General features: G+C 39.5%; 1 protein-coding gene across 7 annotated transcripts in view; it reads left to right on the forward strand.

The window, feature by feature from the left end:
• LOC6505454 (calcium/calmodulin-dependent protein kinase type 1) overlaps positions 1-16278 on the forward strand; it is a 74405-nt gene that overhangs the window by 15707 nt on the left and 42420 nt on the right. For all 7 annotated transcript variants that reach the window (XM_044717675.1, XM_044717674.1, XM_044717676.1 and 4 more), the window contains 2 exons: positions 18-92; positions 166-304. In XM_044717675.1, the coding sequence (XP_044573610.1) occupies positions 18-92; positions 166-304 (214 nt within the window). The remainder of the gene's footprint in view (positions 1-17; positions 93-165; positions 305-16278) is intronic.

The following is a 16278-nucleotide window of genomic DNA, read 5'->3' on the forward strand; positions in this document are numbered from 1 at the left end:
AAAAATTATTTTTACAGATTAACTCATCCAAACATTGTGCAGCTTCTAGAGACGTTCGAGGATAAATTGAAGGTGTACCTGGTCATGGAATTGTATGTGGATCCTGATTATTTATTACATTCTAAGTAATAAAAATATAAATAATTCTAATTGTGGATGTTACAGGGTAACTGGAGGTGAACTATTTGATCGGATTGTAGAAAAAGGCTCATACACTGAAAAAGATGCATCTCACCTAGTAAGACAAATACTAGAAGCCGTTGACTATATGCATGAACAAGGTGTTGTGCATCGTGATTTGAAGGTAATTTTGAGTTGGATATGAAACTAAAAATTTAAAACCATATCACACGCAAAATTTAAACAATCTTTTATTCTATCTCATATGGCTTCATTTAAGAGTGAAATTAAGGAAAATAAATGTGGGCAATAAATGTAATTTCAATGCGAATATTTCCCATTCCCGAAACTGAATTGGTGAAATTCTTCGACCTATATGGTGACCTTTACATAGCATTCCATGCATCTCCATGCCATATTGTTTCACAAATATTTTATTACAAATAATATTATTTTTTTTTCAATATAAGTGACGTGGTTTTAACAATCTATCGGACGACCGAATGACTCGACTATTTACACCTTCGTTTAAAAACATCATCGTTTGAAAACATTATGTAACGTTCAGAAGATAGACTTACTAAAGTCTACTGTAAAAAAAAAATTAGTAATAAGACACTGACTTTACAATATTAAACTCCATAATTCAAAGATTCTTCATTTTCTAAAAACAATCGTGTCTCAATGAAAATAAAAAAGTTGGTTCAAAATAAAAGAAGCCTTCGTCAAGAGTGGCAAGCTCACGGTGCAAAGGTTAAAAAATCCAGAGAATTACAACACAAATCTTTACAGATCTACAGATATACAAATCTACATTACAGATCTCCCTTAACAGCAAAGTATACAATGTCCACGTACCTCTAAACCAACACCAATTCGAAGAAAAGGCCAGAAATAAAAACTAGTAAATATATTTTTGCTTTTAATATGAACCAGTCGGAAACTTATCCCGCTTATCAAATGGGGTCGGGTGAAATGATATTTCTATCTCCGACCCTATAAAGTATATATATTCTTGATCAGGATCACCTCCTGAGTCGATATAAGCATGTCCGTCTGTCTGTCGGTTTCTACGCAAACTAGTCTCTCAGCTTTAAAGCTATCGAGTTGAATCTTTGCGCATATCATTCTTTTCCTTGCAGATAGTATATAAGTCGGAACGGCCGGGATCGGTCGACTAAATCCTATAGCTACCATATAACTGATTGATCAGATATGCCATAACTTTGGTGTTTTTTACGTTACGATTTTCCACACATGGTATATATGGCCAAAATTTCTTTTGTACAAAATTTCAAAAGGATTAATTATTTTCTGAGAATTAATTATTTATTGAATATAACTGTTATTTATTCAATTATTAAAATTAATTATAATTAAGAATTAGGCAAATTATTCTAATAGAAAAACAATCAATTTACATTTTATTACATCTAGGCGAAAATATATGTGACAATAGGTTATAGTTTTTACAGATAACGCGAAAAGGATCATGATCCGCAAAATTAGATCTGCAAATTGGTAACCAAAGGGGTCGGAAGGACCTGGTTGACCTGTTTGGAACAGAGAAAAGTATCTTTTCGAGTAAAAGTTTCGAGTCAACTTGACCAAGAATAATTTTATGAAGGAGCTTTAATAATTTAATTTGATGAAGATATAGTGGAAGAAGATCATCTGAGTCCCAGTTTAAATATTTTACGGCAAATAAAGGAAACTGCTTTTGCACTGATTCAATACTTCTTTGATGAACCATATACTGCAGACTCCAAAAGCATGAACAGTATTCAGGATCGGTCGAACCAAAGAGATATACAACGATTTAGTGGTGAAGATATAATCGAACTCTTTTGACCAACGCTTGATAAAAGCAAGTACTCCTCTGGCTTTATTAACTGTTACAGAAATATGTTCATTAAACGACAGCTTGTGATCGAAAAGAACTCCAAGATCATTCATTAAGGAAACACGATCTAAAAAGTGATTCCCAAGTGAAGATGACATGAGGCATGCTACGATTAAACGTCGTAACCTTGCACTTTGAGCAGTTTAGTGAGAGAAGATTATTAGAGCACCACAAGAATACTTCATCAAGGTCAAATTGCAGATGTCTATGAAGGAAGTGGTCAGAGAAAGAAAAGCAGAGCTTGACATCATCAGCATACATAAGTGTAGAAGCATAGCTCACGACACTAGGTAAGTCGTTAACAAAGAGGATAAACAGAAGAGGTCCTAAGTGACTGCCTTGCGGAACACCAGATGTTACTTTTATAACATGAGATGTTACTTTTATAACATGAGATGTTACTTTTATAACATGAGATGTTACTTTTATAACATGAGGCCGCCCGCCTAAGAAAGATTCTCTCTACTACAGCCCCCATCGCAGGTTACATTAAGAACACGGAGGGGTGCTGGACAACCTCAAGCCTGGAAACCCTGGAGACCCTTATCAACGCACACTTCCCGGGTTGCTCATCGGAAGGAACAACCCAGGTGATGCGTAGCCAGGGTCACCAGGGCTCGCTCAACTACCTACTTAGTGACAGAAATCTTAAATGGCCAATAGACAGTTTTAAACCCTTTAAATCTCCGGGACCGGACGGTATTCTACCAGCTCAGTTATCCAGAGCCGGTATTAACCTAAGGAAATGGATTAAGAAAATCTTCAGCACAGTCTTCACTACTGGTATGATACCAAAGGCGTGGCTGTGCACGAAGGTTGTATTCATACCAGTGGTGGGCAAACTCTCATTTCCCATAACTCGCGAGCATAGGGCCAAAAATTCTGCTGCAGCGCTGCCGGCACACGCACAGTATGAGCGAGCTCGCTCCTCTCCGAAGCACTCTCATTAGCTTTCGTGAGAGGGCCAAAGTTGGCATTTTTCTCTCATTTCATTTCATTTGAGCGCCAAAAATATTCTGTTCTACCAATGAAAATGAATTTATTCGATGATCGGACCTCACTGGAGCACGACCATTGCGACAAAAAAATCACTGAGAAAAATGTTTCTTGAAATTTGGGAAGAAAAATTTTTCTTTATAGAAAATATGGATGGGGAAGCGCAATGCTTAATTTGTTTAAGAATATTATCTAGGAAATATTTTTTTATTATCTTTATTAATTTTATTATAGTTCGTATTTTTTCTTTTATTTTTGTATTATATTTTCATATTTTATTATTATAATTGTGTAAATTCATTATACAAGTCTGAAAAATACAAAAAGTACCTTATTTTGTGCAATATTTACAAAATTACCGATGAACGAATTAGTACACAAAGTTTTTCGCTCAGTGAATGGGTTGCTCTCTTTGTTTTTCGCTGCTTACGCACACAATCAAATGTTATAAATGTGTGCGTTTTGCCCACCACTGATTCATACCCAAGGCGGGGAAACCATCCCACTGCACCCCCAAGGACTTTAGACCTATAAGTCTGTCTTCCTTCCTCCTTAAGACTATGGAAAGACTCTTAAGTCTCCATCTACAACTAAACATTAACCCAAATGACATCTCATGCTCTCAGCATGCTTACAAAAGGGGCCGATCAACAGAAACAGCCCTGCACGATGTCACTATGATCGCCGAACGAGCGATTAACTTCAAGGAATACGCACTTGTGGCTTTTCTAGACATAGAAGGGGCATTCAACAACATCTTACCGTGCTCAATAATCGACGCACTGACAGGACTTGGAATAGACAATCGATCAACTCACCTAATACGGCAGATCCTGGTTAACAGGAGTGTCGAGGCTACTCTTGGAGGTTCGACTATTCGAAGATACGTCAAGAGGGGCACCCCACAAGGAGGTGTACTCTCACCACTACTCTGGAACGTGGCGGTTAACAGCCTACTGCGATCCTTAGAGGGTGGCGGATGTAAGATCATTGCATACGCGGACGATGTTGCTATTGCCTTCGTGGGGAAATTCCCACAGACGCTATGCGACCTAATGACAGGGAAGCTCGAAGTTCTGTCGGCCTGGGCGCAAAAGAACGGGCTGGGAGTCAATCCGTCCAAGACAGAGCTCGTGCTGTTCACCAGGAAGTACAAGATACCTAACCTAAGACTTCCGAAGCTCCTAGGAGAAACACTAGTTCTGGACTGGAAGCTGAACACCGCTGATAGGACTAAGAAAGCGGCAATAGCACTCTATACCTGCCGCAAGGCGGTAGGCCTGAAATGGGGAATGTCCCCGAAGATGGTCAGATAGTTATATACAGCAATCATCAGACCAATTCTATTCTATGGTGTTGTGGTGTTGCCCTGGACAACTCCACATGCAGGGAAAAGTTCAGGAAGACGCAGCGTATGGCGGAAGTCTGTATAACAGGCAGTCTACGCACTACGCCTAGTGATGCCCTAGACACTATATTTGACCTACTACCAGTGGAACTGATGGGGGTAAAGACAGCCACTCTGGCCGCAATAAGACTGCGGGAGGCAAATCTATGGAGCAAAAATAGTTTCGGTCATACCAGACTGGACCTACACCATTTCATGCCTGAGGGGGGTGCGGATTACTGTGTGCCCGTCGACCAACCCACCCCTAACTACAAAGTCTTAATCCCCTCGAGGGAGGAATGGGATGCCCGGATACCGGGACCGGAGGGCTCCATTCATATCTATACAGATGGATCAAAACTTAACGGCCAGGTGGGAGGCGGTTACTTCTGCGAGCATCTGAGCCTAAAGGAGTCCTTCAGACTACCGCGGTAGTTATCTATAAATATATTAGAACCTTTCTTATGAAATGGAATAATAAAAGATTCATTCCATCTCTTAGGAAGCCATGAAAGGTATGTAGAATTTAAATTATAAGAATTGGACGAATAAGTTGATTGAAAAAATGAAGCAAAGAGATTAGCAATACCTTGTTCTGAAGAATCAGAAATATTTTTATAAGTTAGGGAAGGAGAAAAAAGACTGGATTTACGTTTCATATAAGTTTGCCTTACAGTTCACGATGTAACGCTTATAAAGTTGATTATTAAGAATAATAAACTGGTTGCGAATGTAAAGAAAGTTTGTCTGATGAATCAAAGATCCAGACTTAAGAAACATTTTGTAAGCTCTAGATTTCCTGTTCTTAAGACGAGATAGGTGTTTATTAAACCATGGCGGTTTAGTTGATGAAGTCGATGAAACTACAGGAACAAATTTGTCCAAGGCATCGTGGATTACATCATAAAAATAATCAGAAGCAGCATCAATAGAGTTAAAAGATGAAAGATATTCCCAGTCAAATCCAGCTAAATGATTTCGAAGAGCATTATAATCCGTTTTTCGGAAACATTTAGTACGATACTGAGTCTTATAGTTAGCATGTATATTAGGGACATCAATTAATACTCAGGAAGCGATAGTGGTAAAGACCGATTTACAGTCCCAGAGGATATACTATTACAGAAAATAAGGTCTAGAGATCTGCTTAGTGTGTTAAGGATGGGGTTAATTTGGAAAAGAGCAATTTCAATTAATGCATCAATAAAGTCGTTTTGACAACTGGCATGCAAGGAATTGTCATCTTCACACGGGATCCATGAGATTTTGGGAAGGTTGAAATCACATTATTTATCATAATTAGGACCAAATCAGAGTCACTGACTAATGATAGAACGAACTTAAGAGCCTCGAGGTGGTGAAAATATACAGTATCCTCAACCGATGGAGGTATATAGGAACTGGTCATGAAAATATGAGTCGGTCCAACAGCTATTTTTAAAGCGTTAAACTCGATTCCAAACTGATTCGGGAAAGAGATTAGTTCAGCTATTATAAGAATTTATTATTAACAGCAATGAAACACAGTGTACTTTGGAACAAAAATTTCATAATCAGAGACAGAGGAATTAAGCCAGGTTTCAGTAAGTGCAATAGCATCAAAATCAAAAGAAGCACTCTTAGTAAAAAATTGGCTCAATTTACCCAGAATACTTCGAACGTTTTGGTAGCAGTAAGAAAATACGTTATTACTCAGTTTTTTCGAGCTGAATCGACATAGTTGGGATTAATATTATATTGTTTATATAATATTTATAATTATATAATAATATTTTAATAATAGTTATAATAATATTGTTTTTAAAAAGTGTTTGGTTTAATGAACTATGTAAGTCAAATATGCTTCGACGATGATACGCGAAAAGGGGAAACTCGTATCAAAGATATCAGGTAATCAGATGAAAGCAGATGAGAGCAATCGCAAAAACACGTCGGGATACGGCAAAGTCAGACTAAAGACTGATCGGCCGACTATATCCTATAGCTGTCATAGAACATTCGGAATTGGCATAAAAGATTGGTTGGTATTGGTACAGATTCTATTTTGGACAAAATAGTCTGATTTGCCGAATTTCATAAGGATCGACCGACTATATTCTATAGCTGCCATATAACTGAACGATGGGAATTGGCATAAATTAACGGATTCTATTTTGGGCAATCTTATTTGTTCTGGAAATGGCACAACCTTAACAGCAAGGGTATATTAACTTCAGCTTCGCGCGAAGTTAGCTTTCCTTTCTTGTTTTGTAAAATTTTTCAGTTTTAAAATGTGGGCCATGATGAGAATAGATTTTTATACCCTTGCAGAGTGTATTATGATTTTGGTCAAAAGTGTGCAACGCAGTGAAGGAGTTATCTCCGACCCTATAAAGTATATATATTCTTGATCAGGATCACCTCCTGAGTCGATATGAGCATGTCCGACTGTCCGTCTGTCCGTCTGTCTGTCTGTCGGTTTCTACGCAAACTAGTCTCTTAGTTTTGGAGCTATCGAGTTGAAACTTTGCACACATCCTTTTTTTCCTTGCAGGTAGTATATAAGTCGGAACGGCCAGGATCGGTCGACTATATCCTATAGCTGCCATATAACTGATTGATCGGAAATGCCATAACTTTGGCGTTTTTTAAGTTGGGGGGTTGGGACTTTCCACACATGTTATAATTGGCCAAAATATCGTATGTACAAAATTTCGTAAGGATCGGCCGACTATATCCTATAGCTGTCATAGAACGATCGAAATTGGCATAACTTTGTTGTTTTTTAAGTTAGAAAGATGGGATTTAGTACAGATATTTTGGGAAAAACAATCTAATTTGTCGAATTGCATAAGGATCGGCCAACTATATCCTATAGCTGCCATATAACTGATTGATCGGAAAAGCCATAACTTTGGTGTTTTTTAAGTTAGAGGGTTTGGACTTTCCACACATGTTATATTTGACCAAAATATCTTATGTACAAAATTTCAAAAGGATCGGAAAAAAGGAAAAAGGATCGGCCGAATATATCCTATAGCTGTCATAGAACGATTGGAATTGGCATAACTTTGGTGTTTTTTAAGTTAGAAAGATGGGACTTGAAACATATTACTCTTTGGTAATAATAAAATAATTCAATATGCCAAATTTCATAAGGATCGGCCGACTATATACGCTCCACTATATATCTAATAATATAAGATGCGTGGCGCCACCTAGCGGACTGCGACTCAACTGCAAGGGTATATAAACTTCGGCTCCGCCCGAATTTAGCTTTCCTTTCTTGTTTTTATACCCTTGCAGAGGGTATTATAATTTTGGTCAAAAGTGTGCAATCTCCGACCCTATAAAGTATATATATTGGGTCGTCATATATCATATATATCATATATATATATACAATATCATATATATGTATCATATATATATATGATACGGTCCGTCTGTCCGTCTGTCTGTTTCTACGCAAACTAGTCTCTCAGTTTTGGAGCTATCGAGTTGAAACTTTGCACACACCCTTCTTTCCTTTGCAGGCAGTATATAAGTCGGAACGGCCTGGATCGGTCGACTATATCCTATAGCTGTCATAGAACTATCGAAATTGGCATAACTTTGTTTTTTTTTAAGTTAGAAAGATGGGATTTAGTACAGATTCTATTTTGGGAAAAACAATCTATATCCTACTATATAGATCCTATAGCTGCCTACTGCCTACTATATCCTATAGCTGCCATATAACTGATTGATCGGAAATGCTATAACTTCGTTGTTTTTCACGTTAGAAGGATGGGAGTTCTCTTTTGGCAAAATAATTCGATTTGCCAAGTTTCATAAGGATCGGCCAACTATATACGATCCGCTATATATCTAATAATATAAGATGCGTGGCGCCACCTAGCGGACTGCGACTCAACTGAAAGGGTGTATAAACTTCGGCTCCGCCCGAAGTTAGCTTTCCTTTCTTGTTTTTTTTTAATTTATATGTTTTAGGCTATGGACCATGATGGTCATATTTTGGTTTTTTAATTTATTTATTTTTAAGACTTGGAGAATCAGTATCTCGAAAAGGAAATATTATTTTAGAATTTTAAAAGATGGTCATTGTTTATCACACTAATGGAAAACGAATTCAGTAGTTTTTATTTTGAAATTTTTCTTTACCTGTCTTTACCTATCAAAGATATCAGGTAATCAGATGAAAGCAGATGAGAGCAATCGCAAAAACACGTCGGGATACGGCAATTTTTCTTTACCTCACTAAAAAATGACCACATCTAAAATTTTAAAAACGAATAGTTTTTTTTTTGATTCTAAAATATGGCCATTTGTGGTCAATTGCGCTTATTTCGATATTGAAAAAAAATGCAAAAAGGCAAATTATAAAATTTTCCAAACGGGAGGTGGTCATTTCAAAATATTGATGGATTGAACCTTTTTTTTCCAAAAAATATCATTTTACCCGACCCAACTTCTCGTAGCTCGACTGTTACTGTAAGAATATTATAAGAGTTCCTCTTTGAATTAAGAGACATCTGCACGTCAACAGTCCCCATCTGCACGTAATAAAAAGTACCTGTTGGGCTAAGAAGCCACCAGCAAAACCGATTAGAATATTGATAATTTGTTTAGCTGTAGCGGCATTTATTCTTGTCTGTCTGTCACCCAGTTTCGCATGCACTTTGTTGTTATTTGTAGCGCATGCGCATTTGGGCGCTTTGGAAAAGCTTCTGCGTCCAAGCTCTTAGTTCTTACTTTCATATTTTGGAGTTGATATTGACGGACCGCTACTTTGTTATATTACGCGGAATTCACCCGCAATAATTAAAAATAAAAATTAAACCGCTATCAAAAAGCTTTTAGCGTTACACTTTGGTTACCCCGAGGAGCCCGAGTTGGAGGAGCGAGATCGGGAGTGAACTGTATTGGCGATTCTCTCAGCTGGCGATTGATGTGCATTTGGACATTCAGGTGGAAATGCCAAACGCTAAATTAGTATCGCTGCTCACTCCATACTTCACGACGGTGCCAATATCTCATACAAGCCAGCCGCCTCCTTGCCACCGTTGCCGATGCCAACATTTAACGGCTATGCCGAGTGGCCGGATTTCTTCTACGACATTCGAATAACCGATCTTCGTGCATGGTTATTAACACCCGTCCAGCTGTATGTGCCCTGTGTGGTTTTTTGGCGCACTCGCTTCCAAGGTTCAATGCCTTGCCAATGTCTTGTCCAAGGTTCATTGCCTTGCCAATTAGTCAAAGGATACGTCAAATTCAAAGGATACGACTTTTGTATGTTTGGAGGATGGCCATTTGGCACGCGGATGTCACTTCCCATTGACCAATGTGCAATCACCGACATCATTCCTTGTTGCACCTGCGGGCAGCTGTTCAGCCTTAACAATTCCCCATCAGTACGAGGCTTGGTTTCCACCGATGATGTTGCCGTTACCCCATCATCCTATCAACACCGTCTTGACTCAGGATCGACATACTGAAGTGCTTCTGCCAACCGCTAATATCCTCATCCGCAGTCGATCAGGTGCCTTCCTGCCTTGCAGAGTGTTATTGGATACCGGTTCACAAGTTCACCTTATCTTATCGCGGCTGGCAAGTCAACTTCAGCTTCGTCGCTCCAATTGCTGTGTAGCGGTCACCGGCGCCACTGAGTTTGCTACGGATGGAGCCTCCGTTAATGTGTGTATGAAGTATTGCCATATATATTCCACCACATATTCTACGAACCTAGAAGCTATTACAGTTTCTCACATTGCGGACTGCCAGCCCAACCCTAAAATCGATAATTCGAAATGGAAGATTCCTCACAACTTAGCTCTGGCTGACCCCAACTTCTACAGATCGCAGCGTGGGGACCTGCAAATTGGAGCCAACTTATTCTTAAACATTTTGTCAGTTGACTCGAGCAGACAGATCACCTCAACTGATGCCAATGAATCGCCTAATTCGTATGTAAGCGGGGAAGCTGGAAGAATGAACGTTCCGGACCTCCTGCACTCGTTACGAGAACTCGATTCCCACATTGGTCTATTGGGAAAAGTAATGCATGCTCAAAGCTTGGAAGAAGTTTCATAGATTCCTCCTCCTAGTTTCCTAGATTTTGGAGTTGATATTGGCGGGCAGCTACTTTGTTATATTGTGCGGAATGAACCCTTAATAAATATTAAAACCGGAATTTAAAATTGTTTAATTCGACCGCTATCAAAAAGCTGTTAGCGTTACAGTATAGTTGCCAAAGATGTTGTTAATGTTCAATTACCGATCGTTTTCGGGAGCTTTAATTAATGTTTCAAATCTAAGCTTAAATAAAAACAATTCCGGCGGCTGCTTGACCCGACATACTCCGGCTCTGTCTGAGACTGGACGAGCAAATCTTACTGCTCAGCTGCCATGAGTATCTTACCATTTTCAGGGACTCCGTCTTCACAAACAATCCAACTGCGCCAAGTTTTTTGGATTCAGGGCAAATCAGGAGACAGATGAATTTGCCCCACACAAAGCAGCTTGTAAAGTAATCCAGCTCCAAATCCAGCAAATCAACTGGCTGTAACTGGTAACAATTAGGATCCGCTAGCTTTACATTGGCAGGATTTTTGCAAGAGCTGACGCCCAATGCCAAATGGGGCTGAAGGTCAGTGATGTTGCAGGCTACGATCGCATTTAACTGCGCCGAGTAATCAGAGCATTGGGATTGCAAGCTGACTTGTATAGAAAACCCATCCGTAGAGAACCCTGCGTCACCTATACCGGATACAGTCACCGGAGACTTTATCTTCCGCAGCTGCAGCTGGTTCGCCAGCCTTAAAGTGACAAGGTGTACCTGCGCGCCAGAATCGAGCAGCGCTCGGCAGGGCAGTACAACTCCAGAGCGGTTCCTGACTAGAATATTGGCAGTGGCTAGCAGCCCCACAGCACCAAAACGATCCTTAGCGACGAAAGAATGGAGGGCAGCGGACGCTGAACGAGAAACAGCGTCGCTAGATGCGGAAACTTTCGAAGAGGGTGTTGGCCTTGAATATCAGCTGGCGAGTTGCCATCAAAATGCAGCAGCCTATGATGCCTGCGTCCACATGTACGGCAGCTTGAAGCATTGCAATGCCGAGATAGGTGACCAAATCCACGGCACTTACGGCATAAATCCAGTCGCCTAACTTCGCCCAAGCGATGCTCAGGCGACACGCTTAAAACCTTGGACAGGAGTTTATTATGTGAGAAAGGCCATCGCAAATCATGCATGCGGAAGAGTTTGTGATCACAAATGCAGAGTTACCTGGATGAAAGGGTCTACGTCGTCCTACCGCTAAGTTTGGTGCATGTGATGTCGTCGGCAAATCCATGCTCTCCAAAGTCCGGCATCTCTGCTCAAGAAAACTGCTGATGGACTCCCACGTTGGAATGGAATCCGGGTCAGCTTGCAATTCCTTCCACTTTGACTGTGTGGCATCACCAACCTTCTGCAACAGCACTTGGATTATGATGCAGCTGGCAATCTGCTTCGTCGTGCCCATGCTGGCCAAGGCTCGCATATGCGAATTAAATTTGTCCGAAAGCTCGCGAAGCCTCGTCGCCAATGCGGATTCTACGGCCCTCAGATGCATTATCTCATTAACATGAGCTTGAAAAAACGCCTTCCATTACTGAGCTACTTATCAGGGAGAACCCAACGTGTTTTCTTTAAAGATGTTACCTCGCGTGTAGTCCGCGCCACATCGGGGGTGCCCCAAGGAAGCCATCTTGGACCCCTACTTTTTACTCTGTTTATTAACGACTTGCCCCTTGCCTTAACTAATTCACTTGTACTTATGTACGCTGATGACGTTAAGCTATGCCTTCAGTATAAATTCACTAGCGCCCAGTCTAGACTTCAATCCGATTTGGATAAACTTCAAAATTGGTGTTTAGCAAATAACCTAATGCTTAATGGATCGAAATGTAAACTTATGTCTTTTTACCGATCTAGTCCCCACCAGGCTATGTACTTTCTCTATGGGAACGCCTTAGAACGATTAACTCAGGTTAAAGATCTAGGTGTCCTATTAGATTTGAAACTTAAATTTACCGACCATGTATCTACCATGGTTAATAAAGCTATGGGTGTGCTTGGTTTTATTAAAAGATGGTCAAAAGAATTTAATGACCCGTACATAACTAAAACGTTATATACATCACTGGTCCGTCCGATTCTTGAGTATGGATCGTGTGTCTGGAGTCCTCAATATGGAGTACACCAAGATCACATTGAATCTGTACAAAAAAACTTCCTTTCTTTTGCTCTTAGGGGACTTAATTGGGATGCAAATCTTTACCTCCCCTCTTATCATAGTAGACTTTTACTAATCAACTTACCAACATTAACAAATCGTAGAACGATGCTGGGTGTCATGTTTCTATATAATCTTATTTATGGAAATATAGACAGCCAGCATTTACTCACACGTTTAAACTTTAACATTCCTAGTAGAAGGACCAGAAACTTTCGTCCTCTACTCCTCAGCCATTGTAGTTCGACATATGCCCAACACGATCCGTTCAGGGTATTATGTTCGGACTACAATGGTCTCTACCACATCTTATCACTTTGCTCTACTAACAATCTTAAATCGCTTATATTAACCGCCTTATCTATGCAACACTCTTCCTCGTAATATCTTTCTCCTAATCCTCGCTTATCTATCTCGGATCTATTCCCGCGATTCGAGCCGTACGTTACGCGGCAGCGTCCCTCGGTCGGTTGGACGGGAGGTGGGCTGTACGTATGCAGTGGGAACCGCGCAAATTACTGAACCTTTTGTTTTCGCAGTTCCAATGCGACGTCATAATTTTTGCCAGTGAGCTATAAGGATCGAACAGTCTCTAAGGCAAACTCACGAAGGCAGACTGCAACCGCTGAATCTTGAGTTTGAGTCCACCATGGTCGAAAACAGTGACCGGAATTCAAGTCACTCCGCATAACCTCCACCAAAGGTGGGAAGTGGCAGTGGCGGAAATTGGTGGCAACAAACTGGAGCGCCGCATAATCTCCTGGTCCAGAATGAATCGTGCCTCCCTCGTTAAAGTTGACGCGCAGATCGCTCCTGAGTTCTGCAACATCCGGCTCGGACAGCTCCTTTTGTGTGCTCTTGAAATCCGCGACGATGCCTTCCAATTCGCTAAGCTGCACATTTATCATAGCCTCCGGAAATGTCTCCACTGCTTTTAAGGAGGACAGCAATCCTTGAAGATCCTCAAAAAGGACAACTGCACTTTGACTTAAAAATACTTTCCTTCCGGCAGAGGCACACTCCGAACACGGATTCATTTTCGCAACAAAAAATTTATTTTAATTCGTTTATTCATTGTCAGCTCACGACCCACTGTGCAACTGCTATATAACAGGGTATGCATGAGCGATTGTAGCACTCTGCAAACAGCGGATATGCGTTCGTATGTATGTCAATAGATGTTAATAGATAGATGTAAATGACATATGTGATCTGCGTAGGGTTGAAGGCCGAATTTTTAAGTAAGAGACGCAGAAGCGCGGCTCAACGCTTGATGCTGCAGAGCGACCGAGAGATACCGCGAGGCAGGTGTCCGATCGAATGCACGAGAGCGGGCGACGCAAATAGAGACAAAGGTAACGAAAAGATAAACAAATTTGATAAATTATTTCCGGCCAATTTTTCCGGTGACTGCTTGACCCGACAGTTCGTTTTGATAGGACTTCTTCTTTTGTGGTTTAAGTTTCTTTGTTTTTGACTATTTGATAGTTTTCAAGTTGCTTCGCACTTGAATTTGGAAATGTTAAAATTTTTTTTTTTGCGTCGGTTGTATTTAATATTCAGACAAATGTGTTGCTTGAATCAGTTATAGTGTTGGCTGAAATGATACCTTCATCTATACACAGACTTTTAGTTAGGACTTCTTTGTAAGAGCTTGTTATGTAAAATTGTCTCACAACTTCGGATCGTTCGAGAATAATTAAATTATTATTAATTGAATGTGTAATCTGGTGGTTATTACCAATCCTAGCATTAACCAATCCTAATCTATTTGGAAGTCGAGTTGGCAATAAAACTTTTTTATGAAATCCATTCCCAATATGGTATCACATGGTATTGGGCGGTCATTGCTTACTGGAAGGAAATGAAATGGAATTATAAATTTTCCAGTTTGTATTTCTAGGAAAGCTAGACCTCGAGATTCAAGAGTACCTTCTCCTATCCCAGACATTGGTTTGGTTTATGTTGCATCTTTTTCATCATATTGATCTGAATTTATTTTTAACATACTTATTTCAAAGCCGTTTTTGTAAGAAGTTTTTTATACCCATGCAGAGGGTATTATATTTTGGTCAAAAGTGTGCAACGCAGTAAAGGAGACATTCCCGACCCTATAAAGTATATATTTTCTTGATCGAATCATCTCCTGAGTCGATATAAGCATGTCCGTCTGTCTGTATGACTGTCAGTTTCTATGCAAGCTAGCCTCTCAGTTTTGTTTGCACACATCCTACTTTTGTTTGCAGGCAGTACATAAGTTGGAACGGCCGGGATCGGTCGATCTATCCTTTAGCTGCCATATAACTGATTGATGGGAAATGCCATAACTTTAATGTTTTTTAAGGGGGCAGGATGGTTTGAGACTTCAAAAAAATTTTTTTTTCAGAAATTTTTTATATAATCGAACATTATCTTAGGAGTATCCTGTTCATGTCGATCGGACTAAAACTTGCTGAGATACCGATTTTCTAGCTTCTTTCTCTCCATATACTTTCCATTGCTTTTAAACCTTTAGACGCGTTTTTCTCAAAACAACTTTTTCAAGTCGGTGCGTAACGTAACTTAAAAAGTAATGCTCGGATCTAAATAAAATTTTGCACACATCTTTAATACAATAAATACTTGCGGATGAACGAATGCTTTTTTTTTTTTTTTAATTTTTTTTCACCATTTTTACGGGCAATAATGGGCGGATTTTTATGTAAAAATGGTACCTCCGACTTTACAACCGCGCCAAAAATTCAAAATCGCATATTTTTCAAAATGGTTTCGTTCATCCGCACAAGAAACTAATATTTTAAGTAAATCAATTCAATTTTTGTATTTCCGATAACACTGTAAGGCCAGACTTTACGCACCCCAAGAGACTAATTTTTGGAAGCGACTCCGGCCGACTGCCCGTCACGGGATAAATTATAATTATTTCTTAAAAATAAAAATTCCTAGATACTCTCCAAATATAGCCATTAATCGTGTAAAAAAATTGAATTGATATATTTACTCAGACATAACAAAAAAAAATCGCAAAAAACTGCTATTTTTCAGCCTCTGAAACCATCCTGCCCCCTTAAGTTTGAGGGTTGGGACTTTTCACACATGTTAAATTTGGCCAAAGTTAAGTTAAGTTAAAAAGGTGAGACTTGGCACAGATACCATTTTGGGCAAAGTAATCCGATTTGCCAAATTTTATAAGGATCGGCGCACTATATTCTATAGCTGTCATATAACTGAACGATCGAAATTGGCATAAATTTTTTGTTTTTAAGCTAAAACAAGAAAGGAAAGCTAACTTCGGGCGGAGCCGAAGTTGATATACCCTTGCAGTTGTGCCATTTCCGATCGTTCAGTTATATGGCGGCTATTGGATATAATTGGCCGATCCCTAAATCAGGGAATCGCCAAATCGAAATTTGGTAAATCAGATTATTTTGATCAGGAGGTGATCCTGATCAGAAATATATACATAAACTTTATAGTATAGTCGGAGATGTCTCCTTCACTGCAAGGGTATAAAAATAAACTGAAAGTAAATTTTTTTCTTAAGAAAAAAAAAATTATTTTTTAAAATTGACTCATTTGATGAGTCAGAGTCATTTGAGTTATTGAGTTTA

This window comes from Drosophila ananassae, assembly GCF_017639315.1.
Source record: "Drosophila ananassae strain 14024-0371.13 chromosome 4 unlocalized genomic scaffold, ASM1763931v2 tig00000054, whole genome shotgun sequence".
In the NCBI taxonomy this organism is placed as follows: domain Eukaryota; kingdom Metazoa; phylum Arthropoda; class Insecta; order Diptera; family Drosophilidae; genus Drosophila; species Drosophila ananassae.